Source organism: Thamnophis sirtalis, unplaced genomic scaffold (assembly GCF_051295495.1).
Source record: "Thamnophis sirtalis isolate CommonGarterSnake01/CBP01778 unplaced genomic scaffold, rThaSir2_p1.2 scaffold_6, whole genome shotgun sequence".
In the NCBI taxonomy this organism is placed as follows: Eukaryota; Metazoa; Chordata; class Lepidosauria; order Squamata; family Natricidae; genus Thamnophis; species Thamnophis sirtalis.
The window spans coordinates 96,423,194-96,444,225 of record NW_028261386.1 but is presented as its reverse complement, the minus strand read 5'-3'; the positions used below and the strand labels follow the sequence as shown (position 1 = coordinate 96,444,225).

At 38.8% G+C, this 21,032-nt stretch overlaps 1 protein-coding gene across 7 annotated transcripts in view; it reads right to left on the bottom strand.

Moving 5' to 3' along the window:
* Nucleotides 1–21,032, bottom strand: part of PTPRK (protein tyrosine phosphatase receptor type K) — a 432,976-nt gene that overhangs the window by 182,644 nt on the left and 229,300 nt on the right. For all 7 annotated transcript variants that reach the window (XM_087718519.1, XM_087718514.1, XM_087718515.1 and 4 more), the window contains exon 7: nucleotides 19,132–19,425. In XM_087718519.1, coding sequence (XP_087574645.1) covers nucleotides 19,132–19,425 — 294 coding nt within the window. The remainder of the gene's footprint in view (nucleotides 1–19,131; nucleotides 19,426–21,032) is intronic.

Sequence of the window (21,032 nt, the reverse complement as noted above, 5' to 3'; positions counted from 1 at the left end):
TTTGTGTAAAGTAATACTTGATCTACGCTGCTTAAACTTTACTAAGAAGGGGAAGCTTGGTTAGATTATTTTGAATTATTGTTTGAAAAGGAGGTTAAGAAAGATTATTTACGCTGTTTAAATTTTATTAGAAGGGAAAGTTTGATTATTCTTCTGTAAAGTAATATTTGAATATGTGGCATGAACCACGTTGCTTAAATTTTATCGGAAGGGATCAATTTTGGTTAGACTGTATATTGATGCCTACACAAATTTGTATAAATGTTTACCTGAATATAAGGTTTAGGAAGAGGAACGGGAGAGTCTACAGAAGGTTGGGGTAAATAACAAAGAAGTAAGAGACGAGAATAAAATATAGATAGAATGACTTATACTATTTAAGCATAGATAAAGATGCGTGGCTGAGATCAACACAAAGAGTGGTTTCCTTTTTTTTCTTTATTTTCTTTTCTCTTTTCTTTTTTTTTCTTTATTTTCTTGTTTTTCTTTCTTTTGACATATTACTTTTATTTTTAATCCATATGTATACAAGATATTTTAGACAGAAGGTAGTGCCAGGTGTGGGCCCTGGGAAGTCGGGAGGATTAGGGATGGGGATTTGTGGGGGGGGGGTGGGGGGGCGTTAAAATAGTCTCAATAAGAACAAGAATGTATTTATATACGGTGGGTTTTTTTCTTTTTTCTTTTCTCTCCTTTTTCTTTCTTCATATATATATTTTTCTTTTCCCTTGGTTTATTTTACTTTTATCAGATTAAACAACACTCGAATAAAGGCATACACCAAGGAGGGAGATAGAGGGAAAGAAGAGGGAGGAGTAAGGAAGGAGTAAGGGGAATGTAAGGAGGGCGTGTGGGGAGTAAGGGGAGAAGGAAGGTTTGAGGGGAAAGGGAAGTAGGAGGGGAGTGTTAGAGGGAGAAAGGAAAGTTGGAGGAGGTAGATGGGGTGTATGGAGGATGGAAGTGTTAGGTGGGGTTGTGAATGATGAGTTGTGTTCCTTTTTATTTTGTTTGTTTTATTTCTTTTTTTTTCTTTTTTTAAATACCCTGTATATAAGTGATTGCAAATGGAATGTGAAAATGAATAAAATATATTTTAAAAAAAAAGGGGGGAACTACAGGGCTAGCCATTACCAGGGAAGGAGGGTTCACTACGTCACAGCAATCCCTTGTTCCGGCCCTGTGGGGTCATCTCAAGGACCAGGTGACAAGGGAAGTCAAGGCCCTCATCTCAGGTTGCTGTTGCTAAATGCCAGGTCTGTGGTTCATAAAGCTCCCCTCATCCGGGACTTAATATTAGACGAGGGGGCAGACCTGACATGTATTACTGAAACCTGGCTGGGCCATGAGGGAGGAGTCCCCCTCTCAGAAATGTGCCCAGAAGGTTTTCAGGTGCTCCACCAACCACGACACCAGCTAAGGGGTGGGGGAGTGGCAGCTATTATCCGGGAATCATTAGTTCCTCGCAGGATCCCTGCTCCAGAGACTGTCAGGTGTAAATCCCTCCTTATGAAGCTGGACCTGGGGGGTCAAGTGGGCTTGTTTCTGATGTACCTACCTCCCAGCTCGTCATGACAGCCCTGTCTGCGCTCCTAGAGTCAGTAGCCGGATTGGCGGTTGAGTTCCCCAGACTTATAGTACTGGGGGACTTCAACCTGCCATCTCTTGGTGAACGCTCTGATGGGGCCTAGGAGTTCATGGCTTCCATGGCAACCATGGACTTGACCCAGGTAATTCAGGGTCTGACTCATGCGGCAGGACACACACTCGACCTTGTGTTTCTTTCGGGGCAGTGGAGACGTGATCTGGAACTAAAGTGGATTGAGATCTCACCCTTGTCATGGTCAGATCATTTCCTTGATTTTCGGAAGCTGCTCCTCAACTGCAGGGAGGTGGAGCCGATTAAATGGTTCCGCCCCAGGCACCTGATGGACCCATTGGGATTTTAGACAGAGCTTGGAGGGATGCCGGACTCCCTTGCCCACAGTCCAATTGAGGCCTTGGTCGCTGCTTGGAACATGGCGGCGGCTAAGGCATTAGATCGGATTGTGCCTTTGCGGCCTCTCCATGGCAGTGGATCCAGGAGAGCTCCTTGGTTTACCGAGGAACTCCGGGAGATGAAGCGCCAAAAGAGACGGCTAGAGTGACGCTGGAGGGCTAGTAACTCCGAATCCGACCGAACACCACTAAGAGCCTTTATTAGGACTTATCTAGTGGCGATACGGGCGGCAAAATGTACTAATTTTTCCGCCCTTATTGCGTCCGTAGAATCTCTCCCGGCTGCCCTGTTTAGGATAACCCGCTCCCTCCTGAAAGGAAGGGATGCGGGGGAACCCTTCCAGGGAAGAGCTGAGGAATTTGCCCAGTTTCTGTCGGACAAAGTAACTCAGATTCGGACGGACCAAGATTCCATTTGGACAGTGCCAATAGAGATGCTGAGGGAGGGTCTTGATCAAATTTTGTGGAGTGAGTTCCAGCCTGTCACTCCTGATGAAGTGGACAAGGCCATGGGAGCGATGCGTGCCGCCACCTGTTTGCCTCCTGTTTGGTTTCGACCAGCAGGGAGGTGACACGAGGCTGGCTCCAGAGGATTGTGAACACCTCGCTTCAGGAGGGATCTTTCCCGCAGCCTCTGAAGGAGGCGGTGGTAAGACCCCTCCTTAAGAAGTCTCAGAGAGGGCCCGCAACTTGGGTGTCCTCCTGGACCCACAGCTGACCTAGAACATCATTTGTCGGCTGTGACCAGGGGAGCTTTTGCCCAGGTTCACCTGGTGCACCAGTTGCGGCCCTACCTGGACCGGGAGGCACTTCAAATGGTCGCTCATGCCCTCGTCACCTCAAGACTTGACTACTGTAACGCGCTCTACATGGGGCTGCCCTTGAAAATGTTCGAAGACTACAACTGGTCCAGAATGCAGCCGTGTGAGCAATATTGGGTGTATCAAGATACACCCATGTTACACCTATCCTCCACAAGCTGCACTGGCTCCCGATTGGTCTCGGAACTCGCTTCAAGGTGCTGGTTATCACCTTTAAAGCCCTGCATGGCCTAGGACCTGGATATCTACGAACTGTCTTCTGCCACACGCCTCCCAGCATCCGATAAGATCCCACAGGGTGGGCCTTCTCTGGGTGCCGTCAACTAGACAATGTCGTTTGGTGGCTCCTCGAGGGAGGGCTTTCTCTTTGGCTGCCCCAGTCCTATGGAACAATCTAACCCCAGAGATCCGGACCCTCCCCACTCTCGCGGCCTTCCGCAAAGCCATTAAGATCTGGATTTTCTGGCAGGCCTGGGGCTGTTGACCTCTTGAATGAGGTCCAGCCCCATTGAGTGCATGTTGTATCTCTTTTAACTTGTCTTGTCCTCTACTTTTTAAAACTTTTTAGTATTCCTCTTATTGTTTTTTTTATGTAAGCCCCCCCCGGAGTCCTTCGGGATTGGGCGACATATAAATTTATTAAACTCGAAACTCGAAACTCAAACTAAAATGATTGCACAAAGTACTTAATTATCTTTAACAAGTTTCAATTCCAACAAAGTAAAAAGCCCAAACTGATTGAGGCCAAAGGAACTTAATGAGAAACAAATATTTATCACAAATATTTTGGATTAAACTTGGCCTATATACATCAAAGTGGCAGGTTGGAAGAATAAACTGCATTTAATTCATGCCTTATTAGCATAACAAGATGTCAGATATGGAAACACTTAGAAAGGTGTTGAAAGTTAAAAAAAATCATTCTGACCTAATACAAATGCTTACATTTCATTTATAAATGGAAGTAGCTCAGTTTGCTATACATGCAATGGAATCACATTACTGCAACAGCAAGCAGGCAGACAGACAGACAGACAGACAGACAGACTGACAGGTGTGTGTGTGTGCGCGCGTGCGTGCATGCATGCAATAGCTTAGGAAAAATATTGCAGCAAGGCAAAACATTTCCACCTAGTTGCTCATGTGCAATTATTTTTTTCCAAAGGAAAAAGAAACATTTGGTCCATTAGTAACCATTCCACAGAGTATTCTGATTAATGTGAAAAAACATAAAACCCAGAGTAATGTATTTGTGAGAATAAATGCATTTGGAGGTCTCTATGGATCATCAAGGATATTGTATTTTTAGTATTGCATCACAATTTATCTTCATCAGCAATGAGCTGAAATTACCAGATTCCAATTAATGTGTTTCTTATGTCAAACTGAGGGGGAAGTTAAATTGGCACTACATCAGGTGGTAAGGAGTTTGAAGTAAAGAGAATAAATATTTCACTCATTTACATTATAATCAATTATTAAATATTTACAGTTATGTTTCCTTTCCTCTCTCTCCCCACTCAGCCCGAATTTCAGATTCTTTAGTTTCAAATTAAAACCACACTTTAAAAACAATTTAAAGAGAAATAAAATATAGTAACCTAACAAGAGTACCTTTCAGAGAAAACAATCAACACACATTCACAAGGAGTCATACAATGATGTGAACAATGGCACATCTTCATTTGGCCACACTGCCTTTGACCGGCAGGATAACTACAGTGTTTGTGTGTGTGTGTGTGTGTGTGTGTGTGTGTGTGTGTCCGTCCGCGGGCACACACATGTGCACACGCACACACACACACACTATATGCATTCAGTTGAACACATAATTCCAAGAAGTCTGCCTATGTTTCAGTATCCATGGGAAGTTCCCATAGCTGTAGGACATAGGCACGTAGTATTTCCCTATTGCTTCTGCACTAGTTATAGCTTTCATAATAACAAAATAAGTATGAATGAAAACTGGTCAGATGTATTTTTTTCTCTTGTTCAGCTGCCACGGTATTAACAGTGTGAAAACAGTTATATTTTCCCATATTTTTACAACATATGGTGTTTGCTGCTGAACATGCAACAGAAAATAGTGAAGTAGAGAACTAAGAGTTAAAATCCCTCCCCCTCATTTCACCAGTATTGATTTGCTTTGTTTTTGACAGTGATCAACATTTGTATCAGCCTTGCAAAACTGGCTATTTTGCATTTCAAGAAACAAACATTTACTTTATATGGATGTGTTGTGTCTTTTACAGGAAATCAACGCATCGATCAGTTTCCTATATCATATGCACAGAAATTCAATATATTCTCTCTTCATCGACCTGTTTCATTATTTTTTTAAAGGAGAAGCGATCTGATCATACTTTTATAACCACATTTCAGTTCAAAGCTCTTCTTGCAATTTAAATAAATAAGCACAAAGGACTTCTAGAAGGAAAAAAGGTGCTTATACAAATTTGATATGTTTATTATATACTTCAATTATAGCTTTGTTCTGATAATATCTAGGTGTTAATGCCCATGGTGCTTTATCAGGTAAAATAGTTACATCCAGAAGTCTTGTCTTATTTGCAACAAGCTGATAACCAGTTGTTGCCTAGGTATTTATTTAATGGGGGGGAATGTTTAGACCAAACATAATTTCTAATGTTGGATTTTCCCCCTTACTAGAGGGAGTCCCCTTTTGGAGTACTGTGAAGCCATTACCATGGCAATTCCACTGCGCTGTATAGTAGAAGCCACTTTATGGCAGTACAGTAGAAGCCATTTTAAGGCACAGCAGGCTGTATCTTAACAGAACACACCCAGAGGGGTGTTATGGGTGTCTTACCCCCACAATATTTTTCTCCAGAGTGTAAATCATCTGTGTACCAAGTTTTGTTGAAATTGTTCAAGGCGTTCCAGAAAAATACTGGAACAAACAAACACACACACACACATGATCAGATGAGATTTCTGTTGTAACAATGGAGGGAACTGTTAGCAACACTAAAAATAATGGACATTTTAGGAGTCATACATAGGGGCCTGAAGAAGGGTTAAAAATCAAAATTAGTAACTGATATTCCTTATTTTCAAAGCAGTCCACACGGATTATATCAGAAAAAATATATACTTGCTAGATTATTTTATCCTATTTCAGAACAACCAAAAGAATACAGAAAACATAGTATAGCTTTTAGAACCAGATTCCACTATGTTAATCGTCTCTTTATATCAAGATTATATTTAATGCAACATTTTTACTCATTATTTCAGTTAGGAAGTAGAAGGAATGCTTATTAATTTACACATGACATAATATTGAGTGAGGTTTTTCATTAGACAGAAGACAGAAATAATTTTCAGCTGTGAAACAACATAGGGTAGGAACACAAATAATCTCAGGGAAAAAACATTCTAGAAAGCAGGAATTGCATTTGGGTAGGTATGCTTTCTGGATCCTGGAAGGTAACATTCTTTAAGTGATAGGACCTGGAACATATCTATGCAGAAATGATTGAAGATAGCTAGTTCCTCAGATGGCCTATGTCTTGGAAGGACTTTAAAGGGACAACCAGCACCTGGAAGCTAAACAGTAATCAGTGCAGCTCACAAAGCAGTGTAGTGATGATACATGTATAATGTGGCATTTCTATTACTGTCTATCCTTTCACATTCTGGACTGGCTGCAGTTTCGTTATAGTCTTCAGAGAAAGCACCAAGTAGAGTGCATTATAGTAAATCAAGTGCAAGGTGGCTAGAGTATGAGTGATTGTCCAAAGGACCTCACAATCCAGAAAAGGATAGAACTGCATGCAAGATATACTTGTGCAAAGTTCTCTTGGCTACAATGTCCACCTGTTCTTAAAACAGGAGCTGAGAATCCAAGAAGATGCCCAGATTGTACAAAACCTTGAATGGTGAAGTGCAATCCCTTTGAGAGTGAGTGAAGGAATACCTCCAAATATAGCATGTCCAAACAGCCATAGTTACTCAGTCTTGTCAGAATTGAGCTTCAATCTATTCTTCTCCACCAAGATCCACACAATCTCCAGGTGCTGAGTCAGCAGCTTGATTAAATTCCTTGGTCAACCAGGATTCATGATGTACAGTTTGGTATCATCTACATAGTGATTATATCTGACCATAAAATGGTGAATGACTTCACCAATGGTTTCCTGTAGTTGTTAAACAGCTTATTATTAGTGTTACATTAGTGTTTTTCCAAACTTGACAACCTTTATGGTGTGTGGACTTCAACTCCCAGAATTCTCCAGCTATCATGATAACTGGGAAATTTTGGGAGTGGAAGTTCACACATCTTAAAGTTGCCAAGTTTGAAAAACACTGTGTTACATCATGAAGGAATGCCAGAAGTTCATGTCTGATTTAAAGCCTTGTGATTGAATGTGTCATGAAAAAACGGAGAAAACCATTTGAATTGCAAAGGTGAAATGAGAAACCTCAGCAGAAACTGAAGAAACAGCTGCAGCACTAAGCAGATCAAATTATATTTTTAAATAATTTCCACTTCATTAGCAATGAAGTAATCAAGAGCTCTTCATAAAGTGACTAGCAACACTTGATATGCGTAACAACAAACTGTAGAGAAAATTATTTATAAGTTCCACAGACTATTTTTGAAGGGAGGGAAATGAAAATGCACTTTTCAATTTAAATTTAGCAAAGCATAACAAATATTATGCAGTGAATGAAAACTATTATCTCTTGTCCGAAAATGCCGAGACTTAACATTCCTTAATTAGTTGAAGTCATAATAAATAACTGATTTTTGTATTCATTCTCTTTTATTATCTGGCAGATTTGGGGGGGGGGGGGCATTCTTTCTGGTCATCAATATTTTAATTATTTTTTTGCCCAAAGGAGAAAAACAATTAGTTAATTGTAAAGAATGCAAAAATAGCAAGTTAAAAGAGGCATTTCTAAAACAACTACCTCCCCCAATGCACTTTACAATCTACTTTTGCTAGTTATGTTCCTTTATACAATGCTAAAATAACTATACGATGAATTCAAGCAATGTCAAATAATAATTCAAACCAAGTTGCCAAATCAAAGCAGTTCTAAGTCCAATGACTAATGGAGGAGCTCTGCTCAAAGGCAAGTTTTTTGGTCATGGAATGAACATTTGTGTTGGATGAGTCAACCAAATGAGTCACTTGGTTGAGTTGGGCCACTATAGAAATTGAATTAAAAAAAATAACTATTTTGCTAGCATGTAAAATTTTACGATAGTGTGCAGAATCTGTTAAGTATCCTTTCTTTGGTATTGCTGTGGATTGACACTTCCTATCTATTGGCTACTATGTCATTTTCCAGATTTACTGACATAGTTTTGTTACAATAGTTTCTTTATGGATTCTTCTCTTGCTTGCCATATTTTTGTAGCAATTCCATCAGTGGCTTTCCAATTTGGTAACAATTGGACTGATGGTCTAATTTTACTTCTAATACTAGAGATTCCTGTAAGCAGGGAATATCTTTTATAGTACACTGACATTTCTTTTGTACAGAATGTCAGTATACTCCATATTTTTTTCTTCTTCAAATCAGTCACAGTTAAACATGACCAGTATCTTAAGTTTAAACCATTATAAAATTCCTGTGGTCACATGATTGTGATATGGGTGTTTGACAACTAGCTTGCAACTATGATGGTTGCAGCATCTTGCAGTCACATGATCGCCATTTCATTGCTGGCAGAAAGTCACAAATGCTGATCATGAGACACTACACCTGATGATGATGTGGATTTTTTCTAATGATTGCAACTGGAATTGTCAGAATGGTGGTCACAAGTTTGCATGCTCATGTGACATTGTGCTTTGTGTTGTTTACTGACAGAGTTCCTGGTCCCAATTACCATCATTAACTGAGGACTACACTTATACCATATGATAATATCCAGTTTTTTTTCAGCTGTGTTTACAGACCATAAAGCAAAGACATCAGGGATGTTTAACTATTCCCCAAATGCTTAAACTTGAAACTTTTTCCTCTCATGCTTCCAAATTAATAGATACTTGGAACAGTATTTAGTGTCCTTGAAATCAGGTAGTTGTCCTATGTTTACAAAAATGGCCAACTTTAAACATGGAAACAATGGTAATCCCCTTGCTAATTTCAAAAATTTTAGGAGGCATGGAGAAACTGGATTACATTTCTTATAAAAGGCAAGAATATCCCAAGTTTGCTAGCTTAATAAAGACAAAACTTTATTACAGGTAAGTACAGGTAAGCTGCCTATTTTGCTATATTATATCACGATACAGAAAAGTTGCTTTGTTTGCTTGGTTAGTTAGAGTCAGCAACCTGTTGATTGAAGCTGCAATGTACTGCTAATTTACTCCATAGTAGGCCTTCTTAGATCAAGAGCACTGTCTGGATTCAGAGGACTGAGGGCTCTGACCTAAGGATAATGATTTCCCCAGAGAGGAGAGAGCTGGCAGGGAATGTGTTACCCTCTTAGGCCAATTAGGGTTGCCTTTGAAGTTAATGGTGATTATGCCCCTAAAATGTACTTTGAAAACTATTTTAGTCTTGACAGAAAAATAAAATACATAGCTGAGTAACTGACACTGAATTATTAATGCTGCATTAAAAAGCTTGAGAGCCTCTAAGGTGCTACATTTTCTCTTTGGTGGGATTTGGCATTTAGACTAACTGGTTATTAGTGTTTTTCAAGTGATTGTTTTCTTTCAGAAGCTAATAATATTATAAGACTTTGGTAGACAGCTGCAACACTGTTCATATTGTGGCCACTGTAGCAACTACCACAGGAGAGAAAATATCAACAACATACCTTTCTCAGCTAGCTATACATAAAACATATTGTACATCTCTTGTTTCACTGTTTATTGATATGTACAAATTCACTGACAATAATGGCAATCTTTCAATCTTCTGGCAGAGGGAATCAGATTTTGAAATGACAGTGTATTGTCTTCATCTGCCACAACCTACTGACAAGATATTTCCCCACTAGTCAAATTAAAGTGCCTGAAACTCAAATCTGATATTGCTGAAAGAAGACAGATGATTATATACAATCTTCTACACATATTGGAGTTGCTGCAGAAAAGGTGGTTTAATGATCCAAAAAAAAGGACAAAAATCTAGTCTCAACAAAGTGGAGACTGGCAGGATTAAATGTTTATACAATGGAATGTGGCCATTAGATAATTACAGATTCTTTCTCTATTACCTAGTATTAAATGTCACTCTATTTTACTTGACAGCTGTGGCAATTAATTTAAACTTGGAAAAAGGTTGGAAGGTCAAGGCTTAGAGATCCCAATAATTAACTACAACTGATAAGTTTTTAGAAACCCGGCTTATGTAAAATTTATCAGTCATTCACACTGATAAGCTAGGGTCCAAATCCTTCTTAGGTTCTAAGTTGAGAAACTAAACATTTGGCACTGTTTTTAAATTTCTGAACAGTAAATTACAATCAAAATCAAGTAACATTGTGTATTGTCATCATACTTATAGAAAACAATGCTCTAAGGCTCTCACACAGAATTTACATACTTAGGAAAAGCTGACCCTTTAACTTCCAAAAAGTTGAGAATTTTTTAAAAGATCTATGGCTTATAGAAGGTGTCAGATACCCTCTTCATATTACTAATTGTTTCAGGCCTGTCTTACATTTTTAAATACATGATTAATCTGCTATATTTGATTTTTCTTCTTAATAATTAATCTTGGACTGTAAATAATATTTGCAGGGAAAAACCCCAAACGTTTGACTTTTGTTTGTGCTTTATGAAACTATAAAAGAAAATAAGACAGGGAAATAGGGCTACAAAATAATGTATCCCTATTTCACATATTAATCCTGGAAAAAAATAATTTGACTTCACCACATAAGTTATTGAATGTTTTGGCATGTTTTTATTCTATCAGAATGTTTATAAACCAAGGACTGAAATTTCTTCCTCTATTTTTCACAAAATCTTGAGAGTTGTAGCATACTTAAGAACTATGTTAGATAAGAGTAAAGTGAGATTAGGGGCTAGGAAACATATTTTGTGAGCACTTAATCAAAATAGGTTTTCAGTAACTAGCACGATATTGGAGTCATAGGACTTATGCAGCAGAGCTATTATAAAATGGATCTAGCAATACTGGGGAAATAGCTTTGCTGATCTAAAAAGCTTTAAAAATGTTATATATATGAAAATAATATTCTACCATACAAATGTTAAGGATTTTTTTTTCTGGAAAGGTTTTACCATTAATGGCAGATCAGATGATTTGCATACAGAAAATCCTGACTACAATTACTGGCACCTTAGATTCTTGGGCATGGCAAAAATCCAGTTTCAGCTCTATGGCCAGAATCCAATTTTGGAAGTTTCATGGACCCATTTTTAAGGATGAACATAGTAAAAGTGGATGCCTCTTGTGTGATGATTATAACAATGTTCTTTTCATGAGCTTAAACGTATCAGGTTAGGTTGGCAGAACCTCTCTCAACTGTGGATCCAATTTATCATGGGATAACTTAACATGAAATTGTTTCTGGCATCAAGAAAAAAACTTCTCGCTGCAATAGGTAATTCCAAATACTGTGTATCTCTGGAGTGCTAGAAATTATTCATTATTTACTTGCATGCCACAAACTCTTATTTTTTAAAAATATTTTGTTCTCTATTAATTCTTACTGTATTTTACAGTTCTAGGATTCTAAACTCAGATTTATGTTGTGCAGCAGCTGTTTAACGTAAGAAATGTTAATCTGTTAATGTTAATTAAATCTTATACGATTTCCTATATTTTTAGGGCTCTAGCTTGTTCAGCAAAAGTATAAACTATGATTACATAATGCATAACTGATTCATGGTTCTGCTCAGTTTGCTAATCTGATTTGCTAGAATTATCTTTTTTCATGTCCATAAAATGAGGAAAGCAACTGGTTCTAGACGTCTCATCTAAGTTATAGTTTTGAAAGATATGAAAGTAAAAATAACCAAGAATGTTAGTTCACATAATCGATTTGAGTTGTTTGACCACAGGTTTTTCCTAGTATTTTCATTAAAAAACCTTGTTCTCCAGTAAAGAAGCATTTCAGAGCATTTCATTTCAGTTCTGCCAGCTTGCTGCTTCATAGTAAGAAATGAAATCCTTGTAACTCTCTGAAAGCTCTCACAGCACTGGCTTTGATGAGATTAATGCATAATAATACTAATATTGCTGCTTTTATTCCAGTGGAGTGTATAGAAAGGTTCTAAGGAATTGCGTAGTGACAGAATAGCACGTTATTTGGAACAAAGCTGAAATGAACAAGCTTTTTAGGATTGTAAAGTCTTTTGGAAGCCACAATTACTACAGGTGTGGTAACTCTGGTAATACCACAGGATTTCTCAAGTGGCATCATTCGCCGCAACCAGAATTTGTTCAAAATTATGTTTTCCTTTAAAATACTCATAGGCTGCTGACAATCTCCAAGTATGATGCCATGCAGGAAAATTGTCACCTGGCAATATTTTTTATAATGACATCAAACAACTAAATAGTAAAAAGATAAATTCAGAAACAGCCTTTCAGAGGCAGACCAATATCCTCTGAGTTCTTTACATTCTGCTACATACTGTTCCCTGGGATAAGCTCATATTTCAAATAAATCCAATTTCTGTGGTGCCAAGCAGAAGAAAAAAACGGCAATCAAGAATTACAAGGTGGGCTCGGAATGAGGGCAAAGGTTTTTTTTTTGGGTGGGGAGGGTGTCTGCAAATTCATTAACACCACAACTGATATATTTCTTTGATCACTTCATACTTATGTTTAATGTTACACTGTCATTCTAAATTTGCTTGTCTTTATTATCATGACAACTAGTTTAACACTCAAGAAGCTTAGCTTACTGTTTTATGCAAATTGTTTGTTGCCTTGAAAAAAAAACTGAGATATGAACTGTGAGAAGTTCTGCTAATCTTATCAAAATTATTTTAGCTGCCCTAATAATTTCTATAATTCTAGTTTGGCAGGACATGTGTTATAAATTTTAATTTTTGTTTCAGAAAAAAAATTAATTGGAAGTTCTTACAGAAAATGATGTAAAACAGAGCCATTATTTCAGATTAGGTTAAGTGAAAAATTAGCTCCAAACTATGTATCAACAAACTCAGTTCACTGCTGTAAGTGATAAAAATTGCATTTGTTTGCATTTCTATCTGGCATACATAATTCACAGTGAATATGCACATTTTGATTTTTATTTATACCAATAAAGCAGCATTGCAAAAATAGCAAATTTTCTTTGTCATTTTTCACTTCAACTGCCTTTCATTGCAAAGTATAGACAAGGAAAATTATTCATATCCAATCTGAACCCCTTAGCCAACTAAATTACATAGATATGGAATTGTAATGCCCAAACATGTGTTATTCTACCATATTCCTTTAAAAATAAGACAAAATAAGACAAATAAATGTGCTTTTCTTTCCTATATAGAAATGAAAAAAGTCATAACCATGACCTTTTGGTTGATGATGATGCCAAACCCAGAAAGTAACAACAATGATAAATAACCTTTGTTACAACAGCAAAATCACACCTTAAAAATTGACTAGCTACTGAGACAGTAATGCATTCCTACAGCATATTTTATGTTGAAAGTGTAAATCATTTTTCAATTTTTTAAATAATTTACCTCTTTAAAAAAACAAATGTTTATTTGTGTATAGTCAAAATCCTTCTGATAGCTCTAAATTAGCAATGACAAATCAAACATGAATCAGATGTCATCTAAAATCCAGGCTGAATTCATATTGGAGAAAGAGAAATGATTTATATTGTTCTTATTTATCATATGGAATTGTAAATCTCAGGTACTCGGTAGGTAACTAACTAACTAAAGAAACTAACTTCTTCAAATATAAATTATTTACAAATTCTTTGTAATCCCTCTGGGTCAATCATTGTCTCGTTATTTTCAGGCAGGTCTTATTATTTTTGAGGTGTAGGAGACAGCGAGCGTGGTCACCACCTGGCTGCTGCTGTGTTGCAATATTTTGGGGGATGGCTTATTTTCAGGGGAGGGCTTATTTTCAGGGGAGGGCTTATTTTAGTGCATACGCTCAAAACCCCTATTGGGCTTTTTATATGGGGAGGTCTTATTTTCAAGGAAACAGTGTATACAGTATACAGATTTCTCATCTGGAATTAGAGTGCTTGCCAGCATTGCTGCTATTTTAACCTTCCTTTTAAATAAGAGCTCTGAGAGAATGGATCATGGAATTAACTGTCCATTCCAGGTGATCACAGGAGAAACCTGACATAAACAAATCAAACACAGTATTTCCAAATGAACTATATTCAAATTAATAGTACAAGGTGGGCTGGGTTAAAATGTCACCATAATTGGCCAGATACTATTGGCAGAAAGGGTTCCACCACAAAACCGCGATGCCCTTATCCGCGCCGACATAAGTGCGGAGGCAAATCCGCGGCGTCCGAAGCGCTAAGAAAAAAACGACCCTACCGCCGCGACAACAGCGCGGTGACAGAAGGGCGTTCTACATGCTTCGTTCTTTGCCTCCAAAGGTAGCCCTCCTCCTCCAGCTGACAGCGGCAGCGGGCACAGGGCAAAGCGGGCTGCCCAGCAGCAGCAGCCCGCGGGAAGGGTCCAGCTCAGCCGCGGGGGGCAGCAGGAAGCGGAGGAGGACGCGGCAGCAGCGGCGGCTGAGGCTCTCCCGGGCCGGCGAAGCGGGCTTGCCTGGCGGAGGCAGGCTGCCCTCTTCTTCCTCAACAACATCTCCTTGGACGGGCAGCCTCCGCCGCCGGCGCCTCCCCCGGAGGAAGAGGCAGGACAGGCGGCGGCGGCGGCTGAGGCTCTCCCGGGGCCGGCGAAGCGGGCTTGCCCGGTGGTGGCGGCCGCCCATCCAAGGAGATGTTGTTGAGGAAGAAGAGGGCGGCCTGCCTCTGCCGGGCAAGCCCGCTTCGCCGGCCCAGGAGAGCCTCAGCCGCCGCCGCTGCTGCGTCCTCCTCCGCTGCCAGCATCGGTGGCCCTGCTCGGGCCCCCCGCGGGCTTCCTGCTGCCCCCCGTGGCTGTGCTGGACCCTTCCCGCAGGCTGCTGCTGCTGCTGAGCAGCCCGCTTTGCCCCGCTGCCGCTGTCAGCTGGAGGAGGAGGGCTACCTTTGGAGGCAAAGAACGCCCTTCTGTCGCCGCGCTGTTGTCCCCGCGGTGATGACGCGCGATGATGACATCGCGACTTTAGCGATGCGATTTAATCTCCGCTATTTTGCGTAGCGCGGTTTTGTCGTGCCACGGGCAGAAAGTACTTTGGATCGGCTACAGTGCATAAGACTATTCATCCCTTTAAGACTATATCACACTTAAGGTACACATACAAACAAATGACAAAACTTGAACATTGGGCACTATCTAATAAAATGAAATTCAATGGTGAAAAAGAGTAAGGTTCTACATTTAGGCAAGAAAAATGAAATGCAAAGGTACAGTATAGGTGGTACCTTGCTCAATAGTAGTAACTGTGAGAGGGATCTTGGAGTCCTAGTGGACAACCATTTAAATATGAGCCAGCAGTGTGCAGCAGCTGCCAAAAAAGCCAACGCAGTTCTAGGCTACATAAACAGAGGGATATAATCAAGATCACATGAAGTGTTAATACCACTTTATAATGCCTTGGTAAGGCCACACTTGGAATACTGAATTCAGTTTTGATCACCACGGTGTAGAAAAGATGTGGAGACTCTAGAAAGAGTGCAGAGAAGAGCAACAAAGATGATTAGGGGACTGGAGACTAAAATATATGAAGAACGCTTGCAGGAACTGGGTATGTCTAGTTTAATGAAAAGGACTAGGGAAGACATGATAGCAGTGTTCCATTATCTCAGGGGTTGCCACAAAAAAAAGAAAGTCAAACTATTCTTCAAGGCACCTGAGGGTAGAACAAGAATCAATGGGTGGAAACTAATCCAGGAGAGAAGCAACTTGGAACTGAGGATAAATTTCCTGACAGTTAGAAAAAATAATCAGTGGAACAGCTTGCCTCCAGAAGTTGTGAATACCCCAACACTGGAAGTCTTTAAGAAGATGTTGGATAGCCATTTGTCTGAAACGGTATAGGGTTTCCTGCCTAGGTAGGGGGTTGGAGTAGAAGACCTCCAAAGTCCCTTCCAACTCTGCTACTGTATTGTATTGTATACCTCAGGCAAAAGACCAGGGCATTACACTCTTTGATTATTTTTCTTATCAGACTCATTTTTATTGGATAATTTCTCACATACACTGTCTCCTCCAAGGCTCTTTGCTTTGTTGGTCTTTCTGATGAATCTCCCCAGGCTTCTGTGACTTCAGAACTTCCCTGGCTATATTTATATCATTGTCATCATCATTTTAGCTATTGTCTATCCACTGCAGGATGAAGGCCTCTTCCACACGTTTCCAACCAATACAGTCCCACACTTTCTTTTGCTAATTGGGCCTGCAATACTTAAGGTAAAGGTAAAGGTTTCCCTCGTACATATGTGCTAGTTGTTCCCGACTCTAGGGGGCAGTACTCATCTCTGTTTCAAAGCTGAAGATCCAGCGCTGTCTGAAGTCATCTCTGTGGTCATGTGGTTGGCATGACTAAACACCGAAGGCACACAGAACACTGTTACCTTCCCACCAAAGTGGTCCCTATTTTTCTACTTGCATTTTTACATTCTTTCATACTGCTAGGTTGGCAGAAGATGAGACAAGTAACAGGAGCTCACTTTGTTACACAGCGCTAGGGATTCGAACTGCCAAAGTGCTGACCTTTCTGATTGACAAGCTCAATGTCTTAGCCACTGAGCCACCACATCCACAGCAATACTTGCTGATGTATTAATGTCATATTGGACTAAAAGGCCTTAAAAACTAACAATTCTTACTTAGGCATCATTAAAATACAGAATAAAATATTTAGGCCTTCATACACACCACTTTTTCCCGTAAAACTATTCTCCATATCAGCTTTGTACACTGTGTTTTCCCCATGGAATGTGATTGCTCTCCCTACTTGTCTCTTTGTTGAACTAAAGTTCTTTCTCCTTATAGCAGTTGGCCTCATAGTTGGTTTCTCTCTCTCATTTGCTTCATATGTATTCTGGATTTCATGTCTAAAATATAGCAAATTTACATGGAATCCCTCCTTAAAATGCTTTCTCCTGCAACGGGAACAATCCACTTCAGGCAAACTTTCTTCAAAAGGCCCAGTGAAGAACACTCAAGACTGTAGAATAATGAAGGTGTTTTTTTTAAATGAATCTGATAAAAGTACTTTTTCAACTAAAAGGAGTGGGAGATATGGCTACAACACTATATTAGGCTACACAGGGCTCCTCTTACGTCTTTATTTGCAGTATTAGCTGTGCAAAGGTTTGAAGCTGTCTGAAGATGAGCTATTCTAGTTCAACAACTGACCTTCCTCTTCTGTAGCAGCTAGCAGTGTTCCTTAATGAGCTACTGCTTGACTTCTATGGATTGAAAAAGAACAGGCTATCCTTGGAAGGAGATAAAGAAGAGAATGTCCTCAGGCTGAAAATCCAAAAAGTATTATAGCTTGTATCTTGTTCACATCTAAATTATGCCTCGGGCAGAACACCATTAAACACAGAGACAACTGTGTATGTACTTTCATCATAAATGTTAGGGCAGCAGCCTCAAAGGGCTGTGTTTTATGCAGAATAAAACAGGAAGACATTCAATTTAATAAATGAGTCATGTAACTTTTTTTTTTGAATCTTCAGTTGCATTACTGTTGATATAAACTTTCTCTTGGACCCGTGAAACCTTACCTTTCTATAATCTCTATGTCTGGGGGTGGAGGGGTAGATATTCCTGTTACTCTGAAGTATCCTGGATCTTCCTTTCCTAATTGAATGTCATATAATGTTTTATATCTGTATTTGGGAAAGGAGTGTACCAAGGTTGTATGCTATCGCTATATTTCTTTAACTTATGTACAAAACACATTAAGAAAAATGCTGGATTAGAAGAAATAGAAATTGGAATTATAATTGCTGGGAAGAAGAATAACAACCTCAGATATGCTGAGAGTATCCCTTTGATGGCTGCAAGTGAAGAAGAATTAAAGACTCTTTTTCTAAAGGTGAAAGAAGATAACACAAAATCTACTCTACTGCTCAATGTTAAAAGTAAAAACAAAAACAAAACAAAGCTTATGTCAGCAATGCCAGCCCAATGAAAATAAGTTGTGTTTCAAAGGTGTCAAAGAATTGACCCTCTTCAGTCATATTTCAAAATCTATATACTACTAAAACTCTCATTTGGATTTGATACATTATAAATTTCAATTGGGCATAAACCGAGCTTAGGGCAAACTTTGTCAACAAAGGTACCTCAAATGGACAAACATAGAGAATGCTAGGGCCCATTACTTGATAAATTGGTTGCTGCTTCAATGACATAAAACAGCTCCTGCTATCAGGTGATTGCAGATGATCTTCACTTTCAGTGTTTCCTGAGAGCTTCCCAAAAGTCAATGGAGAACCAGGAAGGAACTGTTATGATAGATGACGCTCCTTCTCATCTTCCCACTAGCACAGCCATTGCTTATGGGCAACTCGTAGGGAGACGGTTAATAGAAAAATGGCACATCCTCCACCAGTTCCTTTCAACTCGAAACATGCTGGACAGTTGCACACTCCCTGGCTCACTCCTCATCTGATTCAAAGTAGTAATCACATATCAGCTAATTGGAGTTTGAGAGAAATGTGTCATTCCATATTAAGAAACTACTTTTCTACCAGAAAATAAAGGCTGTTTTGTGGAACAAAAGACTCAATCCATTATAAATATTTACAATTTTATAACAGAAATAGAAATGTATTTACAGTGCTGTTTTTCACTTGTTCGTTGTATTCAAATGTTCAAGTTCAACAATGTTTTAAAACTGTATTTAAAGTACATTGTAAATATCAAGTATAATGTAGATCAACTTACTTATCTGATAGACACATAAGATATCCCCCCCCTCTCTCTCACACACATACACACACACCATAAACCGTATCTTCATTTTATATGAAAAGTTGAGGATTATTGCCGGCTGAAGCTATTCTACAAATTCCTTAGAATTAAATCTCATTTGTAGAAGCTATTCTATATATTCTTTAGAATTAAATCTCTACAGCTTTAGATCCCTGCTTTTTACTATTAAAAGAAAGGAGCCAGTACACATTCAGTACCCATTTCATTTGTTGGTTACTACTTTAAGAATTGCTATATTATAATATTTTAGGATTGTTTCATCATTGGAAAACATAGAAGAGTGACAGGAAGAAATGTATTACCTGCACATTTGGTTCGGGTAATCAGTGGAGGACCTGGCTGACCTGTGCCACCTTCTCCAGGCCTGGTTAGAAGAACACGAATCTCATACTCTGTGTCTGGGTCCAAATGCCACAGCTTATATGTTGGTGCATTGACAGCATGCGTTTCTGTCCAGGTCCCTGTTGTCATATGGTATTCCACCTCTTTTAGGATGATTGGTCCATCCCCAATAATGGAATTTGCATTCAGCTGAATGAGCAGATAGGTTGGTCCAACACCAAGCAACTGTGGGGGAGCTATTGGTCTAGGAGGTTCTGTAAAATAGAACAAAAGCCAACTGAGTGAGAAAGATAATAAAACGGTAAGATAGTAAGTAAAAATCAAGACAGAGTTCAGAATCGTAAAGATTGCACAATAACTATCATTCTAAGTAAATGGATGAATATTTAAACATACTTTATAAAGTTTATTTATTTATGTATTTGATTTCTAAAGCCATTCTTCTCAGCAAGTGACTCTTATTGTTCTTAGTCAATAATATATTGGCATATATCTGTATAAGTGTTTATAGATAAACTTAAAAGTCAAACAAAAATAAAATACAATCTCTGATTTTCTGCAAATGAGTAGCGATATTTTTAAAAAGTGAAATTTCTTAATAGAAAAATTAAGAAAATACATACATTGCTAAATAGAATGAACCCAATAAGAGGCTTCATTTTTCATTACAAGCATTTTCCAATTCAATTATGCCTAAAGCTAAAGTTAAGGTAAATAGGGCTTTCTCATTCGGATGGACTACAACAAAGCAAGTTCCAAAGCTGAAGAATTAACCAAGCAAAATGCCTACAACTATCGCAAACAATTTCCCAAGTCTGTTCTCTGTCCTGGAAACAAGAGAATGCCATGGAACATTAGATAGCTGCTTTATTTTATGTGAAAATATCATGGAACATTAAATAGTTGTTTTCTACAATATTAAAAAAGGAGTTCAAATGCTGCCTTGTGAAATCCACCATGTCAGAGTAAAGCATCAAATTAGATGCTTTCTTTTTCCTGCAGATTAAATTCCTCAAAGTTTCATAGCTGCCTGGCCACCATTTACACTATATACTGTTTCAGGCATGTATGTCTTTAGATTGTTAATACCTAGCATATTATCTCAAACATCCCATATAATTTCAATGACAATTTTCTACTACTGTTGCAAACAAGTTATTTTACTTGTTTACTATCGGCACATGATTTGAAGGATCTTTGCCCAAATTCAGCTTTGGTACCAATTGTGCTTATTCCTTGATCAGAAAATCCTGCTCCCTACTTTATCAGACAGGGTTGGCATGTTCTAGGTCCTATTAGTTAAGTAATGTCATCCCATAAGACCTGGGAAATGTGCTTCTTTTGGCGCTACACTAGATAACCCTATCTTCAAACAACAAAACAACACCTCTATACATGGATGGCATCAGATGGAACACATAGAAATCAAATTGACTACATTATTACTAAAATAATGGGAAGTAACTTGATTATAGCATCAAAGACATGACTACATACTGACTGTGGAACAGATCATGAAATATTTGTGTGAAGTTCCAAGTTAAGCTAAAGAAGAAGAAAGCCAACCAATTTCTATGATACAATCTTGAATACATACCCATCATTTTCAAGGACAGTTTCAGAAATCACTTTAAAGTCCTGAACCACATTAATAGAGTGTCATGATGTTTTTTGTTTTGGCAGCTGTGGGTATATTCTAAGACATACGGTAGGCTGATTCTTCTCTGTAAGCCTACTACACACGTCTCTTTTTGCCTTTCTCTTTCTCATTCTGTTTTGCCTGCCACGAGGAGGTAGGCTAGGAACTTTACCAGAATGTAGTTATTAGCCAGTAAGTTTGTTTGTTATTTATTTTATTTAT